The 13104-nt window shown below is 43.6% G+C and overlaps 2 protein-coding genes across 3 annotated transcripts; both read right to left on the reverse strand.

The window, feature by feature from the left end:
- Positions 1-4164: 4164 nt before the first annotated feature.
- Positions 4165-8153, reverse strand: LOC124675221. Of its 2 annotated transcripts, XR_006993227.1 has the most exons (5): positions 7865-8153; positions 6961-7517; positions 6271-6506; positions 4352-4988; positions 4165-4258 (listed from the first exon to the last, which is right to left on the reverse strand). XR_006993227.1 is itself a non-coding variant. In XM_047211290.1 (4 exons), the coding sequence occupies exons 1-4, from the start codon at positions 8035-8037 to the stop codon at positions 4431-4433; spliced, it is 1524 nt and encodes a 507-aa protein (XP_047067246.1). In that variant the 5' UTR covers positions 8038-8153; the 3' UTR covers positions 4279-4430. The 2 variants fall into 2 exon arrangements, 1 of the variants encoding a protein (XP_047067246.1); XM_047211290.1 differs by lacking the exon at positions 4165-4258 and having other exon boundaries at positions 4279-4988.
- Positions 8154-11050: 2897 nt separating this feature from the next.
- Positions 11051-11632, reverse strand: LOC124669618. The gene has a single exon (XM_047206201.1). The coding sequence runs from the start codon at positions 11630-11632 to the stop codon at positions 11051-11053; it is 582 nt and encodes a 193-aa protein (XP_047062157.1).
- Positions 11633-13104: the final 1472 nt, after the last annotated feature.

A 13104-nucleotide genomic window follows, 5' to 3' on the forward strand; every position in this document is an offset into this window, starting at 1 on the left:
GAAACTCAACATCCTATATTAGATCTAGAATCTAATGTTTCTTTTTTTTACAAAATAAGTATATTACTTTCTTGAACTTAAAAGTATGGAAACTGCACTATAGATCTTTTACTTGTTGGTGATTCTACCAACCATGCTTTACATAGAGTTAGTGATATTATGGTTGAATTACGTATGATATTTCTTTCTGTTGATTTTATTGTCATGGATATGGGGAGTAAACCTCCAATCCTATAATCTTGGGAAGACCTTGTACGAGAACCAGATGGGCTATTATTGACTCAAAGGAAGGAAATGTAAAATTTAAATTCCCTCAGAAGAAGAGAATGGATCACTTTTCAAAGAAGAAGGAGGTGGCACAGAGGTACATGTGTACACATGATCTTCATCCATACTAAAATATGGTAAATAAGTCGAGCTATATGGCTATAAAGAAAACACTTTACAGGAGAAAACATAGTTGTTTTTCTTTTGTTTTAATTTTACACTCTTGATGTTGCAAGAGAGTTTTATTTTGATTTTCAATAAAGTACCAAGTTTTACCCATTTAGATGTTCTAAAGTTGAAAAAAATATTAGAGTGGATTTTGTACTTACATACATGGGTCGGTGTTTTAGACCGTCGATTTATTCCTCAAGATTCACGCTCACCTTGGTAGATGGAAAGATTCCTTTCCCTCTCCTCATTTTATCCAAATCTCAGAGCAAAACGGACGGTGACCGAAACACCACACCCATGCATGTAAGTACAAAATTATTTTCTCAAAACTATTTGAGTTGCATATTCCTGAATGTTGTTGTTCACGAAAAGATTTTTACGATTTTTTTGGTACCTCCGATTATGCTGAAATTTATACTGAAGTTACAAATTTCTATCCTTTGTATGCGCAAAAATAAGCAAAAAATTATTGACTCTCCTAAGGGGTCCAAATAATTACATTTTGTTGTTGTTGTTTTTTTTGACTACTTTTGTCTTTTGTTGTTTAAGCCGTTCTTTTGAGTTTTAGCTTTATTCTTTTTGAGTCTTTAGATATTTCGTGGATGTTGGAAACTTAGTACTCCCTCCTTCACAGTTTATTAGGCACGCGCGTACCCCTAGGTCACCAATTTAACCTATATAATTTAAAGTATATAATATAAAAATTATATCATTAGAAAATAGAACATCTGAACTTTTTAATGATATAATTTTTATAAAATATAACTAATGCTAACTTGATCAAATTTGCGATCTAGGGGTACGCGCGTGCCTTATAAACTGTGAGAGAGGGAGTATACTCTTTGTATACTTCAAACACAATTTTATTTGGAGGTTTTATAGATGCTGACATTTTATCTTTATGGCAACTAATATCACCCCAGAGAAAAGAAAATGGAAAAGAGTTTTGCGGTGAAGTTTTTTCATACGAAAGAAAGGACCAACAAACAAGGAGTCATTTAAGAACTGGTGAAAACTATAATCTTGGGGATTCCCATAGCATCCCACTGGACCCATCAAACTCTTGGTTTGTACATATTTTAACTTTGTTTTTCAGGCACCATTCTACTTTTGCATAAACTTTGAGCGGGTGTCTATAGTTTTTATGTTTTTCTTTGCAATTTTACATTTGGAATAAAAATACCACCATATGAAAATGTATTTAATGGATACGAATGAGCTACTGGAATAAAATGAAAGTTTAATTTGGATGCTAAGAAAGAAAGGGGAAAGGAAATAATAGTTACATTTGCATCTTATAAAATGTTAAATTCATGTGTTACATTGATTTTTTTAGAGATTTACCAATTATTTCCTTTATTTGGTTTCTAACTTTGTGTATTTTTAACTTTTAGAGACCTAAACAAGTCAAATGTACCTGTGATATTGTGAGGATATTTTTTATGAAGGCAAGCACCTAGAGCATTGGAACCCCACGAGTGGAGCCCGGAGACCAAAAGAGCCCAGATGGTGCGACCCAGGGCCACATGAGAACTCCACCTTTTTTAAACTTTTTATTGATCAAACTGAATTCATCTCTTCAAAAAACGATGGTCTTTATGCCAATACTTAAGATATATTTATCTTCATGCCATCCAACACATTGACATGAAGCATTACCCATGAAAAAAATCCTTTATATATAACTCGATAAAAATAGTAGTCTATAGAGATGGTATTGATTAGCAAAACCACACGTTGGGCCGCCATGCATTTTTATCACTTCTGTTTCATTGACCACCTCGTTTCAGTGACACATGCATGATGTTGCGCAAATACCTAAATTGCAAAGATAGATATGGCAAATCGTCAAATCCCATCAAAACAATAGGAGTTGCTGGGTATTCCTCCCATCGGTGCTGGCCTGTCGTGCAACACACAACAACACAATCAAAAGCTAGAAATCGGTGACTGCTCAAGGTTACGCACCGGTACAAGCTAACCACTACAGATCCATGTATATAGTTGATCGCCAAGTGGAATCCACATGTCACTAATCACCAGCTCATTACAATATTAGGTAGGCGGAGCGGTTGATTGCTTACTAGTTTTCTCCCAAAGAACTGAGACCGGTGCGCCACTGGCCGTCCGTTCTGGACGGAGATGGCATAGTTTAGTCGCGCATGAGACAAACGCCGACCATGGCGTTTGGTCACACACACTCTGCCGTTAGTGGATTAATTAATTTTAGTGCTACCAGCGCACCATTCCTGTTGGTTGACTTCATGTGCTGTGGATCATCCACAGTGGGTTGGTTGACTTCATGTGCTGTGGATCATCCACAGTGGACGGGTTTTTAGCAGGTGACGGCAGACATACGGAAGAAATTAAGGAACAAATGAGATGTTGCCGCAGCGATGTGTGGCAGCTTTAAACGCTTGATGGCGGCACGCAATCACCATTTGCTAATCAAGGCGGGTCGATCCTGAGCTCGGGTGCCGGCTGGTCTAAGCATCGTGGTCACATCGAGTGATTAAGCATGGGGCGACAGGGAAGCGCGCTATGCATGTATGTACCACTAATTGGCCCGGTAGCGCCATGCAGTGTACGTAACTGAGAGTATGACACGCAAAGCTGGCTTAGATGGGGTTGATTTCCCACAGGGGATTAACGCCTATGGGCAGTCCATATCAATCGTGTTTGAAGTAATCGAGATGTAAATCGAGAGAGATAACAAATGATTTAACTATTCTACTCTATTGATGATTCACGGCTTATATATAAGGGAAAAGACACGAGTATGGATCACGTCCATTCGAAGAGGTGTGAGAAACAGTTGTGTCTGTTGACCAACCAACCAATGTAGAGAATTACATGGGAGGATTATCCCTTTATTAACCTATTAATTAAATCCTAACACTCCCCCTAATCAATCCTAACGGTCTGGATGAAGGTTGAAGTGAGCTTCAAACTTTTTCTTTTTTGTGTTGAGGAGTCCGAGGCCCCCATCTCTTTGGGTCTGGAAATGGTTGGCCAGTTAATCAGATGGTACTTACGCTTTGGTTCTGATCCTTCGCAGTAAAATTCGGATCTATGAGTGTCAAATCTTGCATGGATCCTATCATACAGCAGGAAGAGGCCCATCGCAAACATTGGCAAGTTGTCTAGGCAAGCATTAGAGAGGATTAGTCGTCCCCCGAGAAGGAGAGTAATCTTCCAAGCCATGGTTCAATCTTAACCGCCAGTTTTCTAACCAGGAAAACCATTGCTCAATCGTGAGTTTTCTGTCAGAGATGGGCAGCCCAAGGTATATAAAAGGGAACGCCCCCAATTTGCAATTGAACTTGTTGGCAATGCGGATCTGCTCAGTTCTTGGTTGACCCATAACAATGACCTCACTTTTGTGGTAGTTGATTTTCAGGTCTAACATATCTTTAAAACACATGAGCAGAAATTTCAGGTTTGCACATGTGTAATTCCCCCTGAAATTAAGTGCGGCACAACACTATGTCCAGCAGCCGATGCCGCCGAGAGAATGGCAGATAGGGCCTAGATGTTTTCTATACCGTTTGCTCGTCCTAATTGCACCCGACCTTGACATTAAGTTTTTCAGGACCGTTGTCTCTATTTGATCGATATTTGTTTTCTAAATCTTGAAAATCTCATAATGTTATTTTAGAAGTTGACATTGTACTGCAGTGAATATTGTTTTAATTTTCTTTATAATAAAGCATGAAAAACCAGTGATTCAGCAGCACATCTTGGAGTCGCTTGGAAAGCTCATGTGATTCATGACCTACATGTTTCCTGACGTCTCTTTGCAAAGGTTTGGGGTAGTAAACTGAAATCGAGATTGCTGAAGGCAGCTTTAGCTACCCGAAATGTAGTGTATGTACAAGATCAACCACAAGTTCAGGACTCATAAACTGCTAACCTGGATGTCTTAGCGGAGTCACAGACATAACTTCCCTGCGAAGGTTGGAATGCACTGAAATAAGCCTGCTGCCGACCAATCAAAGATTCAAAGTGGACCAGGTCACCTTCACTGAGATCAACCCAAAATCAATCTTTATCTCTTGAGTAGCACGACCATGGTTGTTCGCTTTGAAGGAGCAACAATGTTCAGCTGAACTGGATGACTCCGCGCCTACCTTGAACTTCAATTCCATCCAAGAATCCTCCATCACAGCAACCACAGACCTATTCAAGCCGCGTGGCTCACCAATACCACCATCAAAGAGTTTGAGTTCCTCATTCAACCCACGGATAAAACAAATTAGACACAAATTAAAACTGCTATGCACTTCTGAAATGACAACTTCTACAGACGCCTCAACTGCTTGTTCAAGACATGATGCAGTTAAGTCAACTGCGCCATAATCGCCATGGATGCGATTTGTGAATGTGCAACGATCCCATAAGGCCACTCCGTCTATGTCTGATACACCATCGATCAGTTGTAGATCATCCTTTTCCTGTTCACCTGTCTTGATCCTCATGTCGTATTCGATTAGAGTAGAGCCACACAAGTCTATCCCTCGCTTAGGGCCAACAATGTTGATCAGAGAACCCTACAAAAAGATTGTTTAGCACATCTTCATATAAATACAGAAATATCTAAAGCTAAATAATTGTTACATGCTGTTTCACTTGAACAATTTTTAGTTTCAAGGATTGTTTTTATTGATGGGCAAGATCGTTTTCACGTATCACCCTGAATGGTTGCAAAGTGCATATCAGTGTTAAGAGTGAAAACTGGCCCCCACCTACCAGAAGTTGTTTTAGATCGCAAGCTCAAAAAACTGAAAAGCTACTTTTTAAAAACTCATAAAAATCTGAAAAAAAAAATGCAAGTTCTGGGAGAACAGGCTTATCCAGCCAAATAAAGACCATGGCAGGCTTCCAGCTGTATATACACAAAACCTAGGTTATCAGACACCAAGCACAAACAGTTTCCCTTGATTTCTTGAACTGATCATGTATGGCTCTGTACTCTATCAAGAAAAGTCGTTTGTATATGCCGCCTCTCGCCCCAACTATTACAATTAGTTGTTACTACATTATTTCTATAAGATTGATTGTAAACTACTAGCCTGGTTACTATACAGTGAACTTGTTTAAATGGCAAGAGATTTCTTTCCTGATTATTAGGTATCGTGAGGGTAGAAATCTTTGAATCATCTTGTTCATAAGTTTTTTTATGCTTCAAGAATAAAGATGAATAAATAAATTCCTTTTTGAAGCCAATGCTTCAATCTTCGACCCAAAACTTTGTTTTATTTTGTGGAGCTATATAAACTAACATAAAATGTAGTTTTCTTTCATCTTGAAAAATATGTTGTTATTCTTTCCTGTCAAGGAAAATTAATATATTGTTGGGTTCTGTATTTTGTGTGCACTATTATCTTCATCGCCCTTTTCATGTCTAAATCCTGGCTCTACCCCTGCCGCTATTCATTTGGTCTTTTTAATTCCAAATATTCATATAAATAAGCTTGTTGAAATAAAAAGAGAAAAATAATGACTTTGTACTGAAGGGACCATTCATTCTATGCATCTTCATATGCCAAAAACAAAAGAATATCAACTTTTTGTGGTGTAATAATTAGCAACCAAGAGTCCAAAACTATTCAGGTTGATTTTGTTTGGAACGTGATACTCACTTAGTTTCATAATTCAGATCTATTACCATAGTAAATCATAACTTCAAATATAAGACTTGGCATAATAGTGGCGTATAATCCAAAGTATTATTCTGCAACTTTTGGACAGATTAACCACATGGAAGAATCTTTAATGATGCAAAAGAGATCAAGTGGTTCTATATAACTGCAGATGAGTATGGGTGTGCACCTGCTCCACGATGATGGGATCGTCCCTACTAACATTGACAATATAATTAAGCAATGGATCCAAACCATCCCGTGCTGCTACATATCCATACAACTCTACTGAGCCACCATCCACATAAAGTTTAGCCAACTTTAACGAAAAAATCTGCAACATACAACAAGGTGGATGCATCACGCAAATTCCATCACGGATGATGCAATTAGTGGCATCTGATAACATCGTTGCCTCGAACCGAGCTTCAAAAAAATACAAGTTATAATGCAATTTGGACAATGCAGTAAACAAATATTTGCCATACAAAAAGTAAACATGGAGTCGAAGGATTCCATGGCCGTATTCGAAATTTTTGTTTTCATCTAAGGGAAAACTATCTATGTTTCGTTTTACTAGGATTTTTTCAGCCTAAGAAAATTCTTTTAGAAAAAAATCACCTTACAAAGAAAAAACATTTTATGGAGATAAGGCGCGGTAGTTAGTTGTCTCCTACTTTAGCAAAAACTAACAAATGCAACCCTTGAGTACCACTTGACGAGATTTCCTTCTATCTATGGCAATGCACCGGCAATAAACTAGAAAAAGTAAGCAAAATTAACCTTAAGATGTCAACAGAGAATTATCAGTTGACACTATAGCTTGAAAATGTGCTACTACTAGCAAATAGAAATAGGAAAAGAGATATTGATCACTTACTTTCAGTACGGTCAGCAATATTGTAGTTTTTTTTCCACATATGAGTGGCCCTGTATATAGAACCATCACGGTGCCTACTTTCCGGAAGTATATCCATAGGGATTACATCGTCGACATGGTAACGAGGATACATCGGTGCATTAGAACTCTCATTCATCTTCGTATTCGTGGTCACATCTTCTTTGTCATCGTCACTGACGAACGCTTCCCCTGTGTGACCCATGGTTGCGCTCCTGTCTTCCTCACACCCAGAGGTGTCCACAATGTTCCCACGCGCATCGTGTTTGTCAGCTATAACATCTATAACCTCAAAGGTAGTTCTACAATCATCTTCGTCCCCATTAATTGCAACCATGTCAGTCCTCCCATTGTATTCACCGTTGGCAAGACGGCTATCGCCATAATGAGCAATGAACTGCTTGGTTGTGCCCCTCGTCTCTATGATGCCTTGGGTGATAGCAGAACTTTTGCTGATACAAGAGGCGAGAAATCTCCTGTCTGACTCATTAACTTTTTCTCCACAGGTAATGGCCATGTTCCGAGAACCATGAGGAAATCTATCACCAAAAAACATAGAAGCTAATCTCAAAATCCAACGATCATATTTGGCCCTTCTTTTCTGGGATTAAGGGCATGTTGTTTCCTAGCCACAATTTGGCAAGCCAAAATTTAGCAGCCATAGTTTATTTGGCATGTGATTGGTTTTTGCCACACTTTATTGCATGTATGGTCAATTTTTCATAGACTCAACATTTTTGCCAAGTTTTGCCAAAGTTTGGCTTCAATATTTTAACCACACTTTGGTTTAGAAATTGTGGATAGAAACCAAACAGGCCCTAACTAAAAGATTTCAAACTAATTGAAGGCGTAAACATTAGCATCATCATATAGCACATAAACGTACCGGGAAATACGACGTGCAGGTGGATTGGGAGCCACCATGAGTCGGAAAACTCGTCGCGAAAGCGCCGGTGGCCACCAGTGACACGGAGGAGACGCCATGGGATAGAGGAGAGCAGGAGAGGTAGAAACGCCAGGTCGCCGTAGAAGAGAAAGAACGGAGTGGAGGATTTGCATCTGAGCGCGCGGTGGCCGGCAGGGTGGCGGAATCGGGTGAACGCACGGCGGACTGTCTCCCTGTATCTTCTTTCAATGAGGAACTGTGTCTTCTACTAGATCTCTGCTGCGTAGGGGTTTCCGTCTGCAACTGGGGAAATTTCTGGAGCAAATTGGGAACGAGGCCGACCCACCCACGCAAAAACCAACACCGCGCTGATTGTTGCTCTAGCTCTGGTCTCGGTGGCCCATCGGGCCTGCTGGGTCGGCCCGTCGGTGTGGGTGATGTAGGTAGATGGTGTATATTTCTCCCTCGAAGAAAAAGATGTACTTCCTCCATCTCAGTTTACTAGTTTTTTTCCGTATTTGTATGTCGTCAATTTGATTTATATAATTTAAATTATATAATGCAAAATTGTATCATTAGAAAATAGAACATCTAAACTTTCTAATGATATAATTTTTATAACATATAACTAATGATAATTTGGTCAAATTTGCGACTCAGGGGTACGCGCACGCCTAATAAACTGTGAGAAAGAGAGTAGTATATTCCCCCCTATTCATAATGGGTGGATATCAAAAAAATTCTTAAATGACAAAAGAATTTTTATTAGAGTTTTCACTTTTTTAAAAAGTATGCCACATTTGTTTTTGTTTAGTTGGAAAGAGAGAGAAGGAAAAAAAATGAACATGGGATGCACCAGCCAACCAACATCGCAAGCAAAAGGAGGGTACTTTTCCTTAGCTAGGGATGGCTTCCTAGAATTTAGCGGGAGGCTATATTTATACGAGTTGATTTTTACTGAATATTTTTTAGGCCATGGAATTTCACGCTTAGAGTTTCCTAGAAAAAAATCATGAATACATAAAACTGGAAGTATGGTTTGAACATTCCTTTTTTCTATCATGGAGTTCCACCACTCTTAATTTTGGATCAATTTTCATATTCCTAGCACAGACACATAAAAATGAAAACATGCAATGTGTTCTTGTTTTTAGGTCAACCATGCAAAAAATCACATGACAAAAAGTTCTTGAGTGTGAAGAAATTATGGAAGATTTGAACTCCCCTTAATATGCATAGGATGAAATTTGTATGACACATGTTCAATAGGTTAACGATCGCAACAGAAATTGGTAAAGCTCTTGCTTACCTTCACTCGGCTATTTCTGGCCCCATAATACATAGAGATATCAAGTCTGCCAATATAGTATTTCCTGATGATGCCATGACGTTGAAGGTGTCTGATTTTGGAGCTTCCAGGTACATTCCTAAGGATCAAACCTGTATAACAATAATGGTGCAAGGAACTCTAGGATACATGGATCCTACATACTATTGCAGTATTTGGCTAACCGAAAAAATGATGTTTATAGCTTTGGGGTAATTCTTATTGAATTGCTTACAGGGAAGATGCCAATTACATATAGATCATCCAATGGTGATGGTCACAGTTCCTTGAACTACTTGATGATTGTAAATTGGTCGAAATAGTAGACCCACATGTCATGGATGAGGGAGGTGGCCAAGTTGAAGAAGTAGCTGCTCTAGCCATGTTGTGCATAAAACTAAGTGCGGAAGAGCGACCTACAATGAGGCAAGTGGAGATGACTCTTGAAGGTCTCCAAGCACCGAAGGAGCACATACTGCATGATTTGCAAGCAGGAACAAAAGTGGGGACTCATTTGGCAAGAATATATTCATCAACTATAGGAAACATAAGCTAAGTGGATGTGAGCAGGCAATATAGTCAAGAAGAAGAGTTCATGGTGTCTGCAAGATATCCACCATAGTGAGTTCTTGTGCACATGTGTGTTGGATAAGTTAATACAATGTGTGTGACTCCGAACAAATGAAAAAAAAAATGGTTTTTGTAGAAGCTATTTTCTTGATTGTTGAGTTCCAAATAGATGGTTTTTTTTTCTAATGTCATCAAAGACAAAAAAAAAAGATCATCGGCAATAACTTCATACAACACATTCAAGTGCTAGAAGAGTTCAAACGAATAGTACTTTTTGTAGCACCCATAACTTATCCTACAAGGAAAAAAGAAAGTAGTTATCGCTTTACTGATCGAAAGAGTGTAGTCATGTACGGAAGCTCATATGGTCTATAAACATCGAGGCACATGAGAGATCAATGACAAGGTACTACCACAAACCTATAATCCAGGGGGTGTATTGCCCCTAATAATGGAGGAGTAAGGCAGGAGGTAGATGAGAAGATGCCTCTGACGATGATTCCGATGGCAATTCCCCCCTTCAATCTCTTCTCTCCGGCGATATGTGTTTATATAGCTTTCTTCTCGGGTCTCTGTCTGAAACGGGACATAACTCATAAGGCAGAGAAGCAGGAAAATTGATGCCAAAAGGTCAGAACATAATGGAGACACATGTCTGTAAATGCCTTGCAATTGGATTAATCCAGAGAACCTTGCAAGGCTGGCTAGAATCGGAGTCCCTCCCAGACCGGAACAGAAGCGTCTTGCTCCCAGTATGTACCATTTGTTCAGTTATTTGTGCGTGGACTGTGATCAACTCCAAGTCATAACAGAAGACACAGGAATCCATTTCAGAAACTGTTTACCTAGGTTGTGTCAGAAAACGGAATCCATTTCAGAATCACCATTTCCATACACTAGGCAAGGATGCAAATTTGCCAAGCGAGCTGCAAAGATCTCGCAAAATTTCAGATTCAAGAAGCACCTGTGGCGTCTGTCCTAATATTTCAGAGTCAGTATTGATCCTACTGTTACCGTATTACCAAGAGTCCAAAAAGGGTTGAAAAAGGGAGTCAATCGAACTGGAATTTCAAATAATAATTGATATATAGAGGCGCAAACAGTTGCGTTACAACATAATCATATACCACCACACAGTACACAACCCAATGAACGAATAACTAAGATCACCAAATTAACAAACTAGTTTTTCTCCCAAGAACTATGGGTTCTTCTCGCCTTCAGATAACCACCCTCCCCAACACGATAGCTTCCTTGCCGCGGCATCGCTCGGTCCCTGAAGCCGATGATCAGACCTGGAACTGCCATGGCCAGGTTCCGGCGCCGTCCTCGCCGCCGACCTTGGCGCTGCGGCGCATGGGGTTGCCGCCGCACTCCCTGTCGACGTAGGCGTAGTACCGGAGCACAAACGCGAGCGCGAGGGCGACCCACTCGAGGCAGAAGATGGCGATGCCGAGGCCGCCGACCATGCGGAGGATGACGGCGCCGTCCTCCTCGCGGACGTAGGAGCGGAGCCCGTCGGCGAGGAACTCGGCGGTGCGGGAGAAGGCGAGCACGGCGGCGGCGCCCTGCAGGATGGAGACGACGACGGTGCCGGACATGTGCGCGGTGTAGACGCGGCCGCGCGGCGGGTCGGGCGCCGCGATGACGGCGCAGCCGGCGACGGCGGCGGCGACGGTGAGCGCGTGGAGCAGGATGAGGAGGAAGCCGTCGACGGAGGGCACCAGGCGGAGCGAGAGCGTGAGGAAGCCGCACCCGGACGCCGCGCCCAGGATCATGTAGTTGGAGACCAGGAAGGCGCGGCGCGCGCGGCGGTGCGCGGGCGATGCGGAGTCGCCCGCCGGCGGCGCGATCACCGAGAGGCCGCCCATGTTGCTGCTGCCGCGGGGGCTGACTTGGCTGGCTGAGGGAGGAGAGCGAGGCGCGGTTGAGAGTGGGGAGTGGGAGTGAGTTGTGAGGATTGGGAGAAGAGGCGGGGAGCTTAAATGGGGAGGAGGATCCGACCGTTTGAGGGAGGGAAGAAGACGAAGAGGGAGCGGAGCTTGAGCAACGGCTAGTTTGAAAAGGGCGATGAGAATGGGGACAGAGGTGGCCGGCTGGCCGTTTCAGAAGCGCCAAGCGCGCGGTTGGAGTGAGCTCGTGGCAAAGCATCTTCCCTCCCGTTGGCTTGTGCACATGTCGGAGTTTTTGTTTTCTTTTTCCTCGATATAGATTTTCGCCCCGCTATATTAATATATCAACCGACCGATACAACGAAAAAGCTGGTGCCGCAGCACAACCGAGCCCAAACGAAAAGAAAAATAAAAGAAAAAAAAACTAATGCCAACAACGGCAGATTGACGAAAACGAGGATGACTCCGCAACCGCTGCGCCCACCGGAGAAGTACCACCACGCTCCTAGCACGCTGAGACGCCGCATACCAAGCAGCACCTTCAACAAGGGAACGATGACGACGCCGCTGCTACCCGGACTAGGCCTAGGGTTTCCCCCGGTACGCGGAAGGGATTGGGGAGGAATACATCCGACGCCCTTCAGGAAGGAAGGCGGCACCCGCGGGCGTCGCCGCGTCAGAGTCGGACATACCGACACGGATTTCTCCTGACCACCAAACCCACCACCCTGAAAGCCCCGACGTGCTCCACCAAACATGCCACCAACCAGCACACGCCACCACGGTCTTGTAGTCACCCTCGCCGTCGCACTGTGGTCACCGGAACAGGGCCTAGAGGGAGAGAAGACAAGCAGCATGGACGGGGTAGCGGTACCACAACCGGGCGGGAGGGAACTACCTCCGCGCTTTGCGGTCGTCGACTGGACATGGCAACGAGGGCACACCGGGCACCGAGCGGCCCGGCCGGGCCCAAGCCGGCCCGTAAAGCCCTACTGCCAAGCTGCAGCAGGCCGGCCGAAGCGCCACAACCACCCATCCACCGCCGTCGCGCCATCTCCGCCGCCAGGGAGCACCACTGGCGCGCCGAAGACGCAGGCAGCCCACCCAGCCCATCTGGGCCCTGCCTGGGACAGATCTGGGTCGAGAAGGCCCCGCCCGCGCCGCCCGCCTTCGCTGCTCTGCCGCCAAGTAGCAGTGCCGCCGTCCCTCCTCCCACCCGGCGCGCGGGTCTCACGACGCCGCGCCGGACCGCCGCCAGCCGAGCAGCACCGCGCCACCAAGGAGCCCCCGCGCCCCCTCCGCGCCGCGGGTAAGGTCAGCCCCACCGCGCGGGCAACGCCCAGCGGCCCACGCCGGCGGCGACGACCGGGGGAATGGAGAGGAGGAGGACTGGGGGTGGCGGCGGCTAGGGTTCGCCCGTCGCCCGCGGGGGCGGGGTGGGGGCGAGCGAG

Source organism: Lolium rigidum, chromosome 7 (genome assembly GCF_022539505.1).
Source record: "Lolium rigidum isolate FL_2022 chromosome 7, APGP_CSIRO_Lrig_0.1, whole genome shotgun sequence".
NCBI lineage: Eukaryota > Viridiplantae > Streptophyta > Magnoliopsida > Poales > Poaceae > Lolium > Lolium rigidum.

What these genes read in the sequence shown, in the direction of transcription:
- LOC124669618 (XM_047206201.1), bottom strand. Translation starts at nt 11,632, where the DNA reads ATGGGCGGCCTCTCGGTGATCGCGCCGCCGGCGGGCGACTCCGCATCG.
- LOC124675221 (XM_047211290.1), bottom strand. Translation starts at nt 8,037, where the DNA reads ATGCAAATCCTCCACTCCGTTCTTTCTCTTCTACGGCGACCTGGCGTT. An exon ending in TATTGCTGACCGTACTGAAA is followed by an intron (nt 6,507 to 6,960) that starts GTAAGTGATCAA and finishes ATTTTTTTGAAG; the next exon opens with CTCGGTTCGAGGCAACGATG. An exon ending in ATCCCATCATCGTGGAGCAG is followed by an intron (nt 4,989 to 6,270) that starts GTGCACACCCAT and finishes ATCTTTTTGTAG; the next exon opens with GGTTCTCTGATCAACATTGT.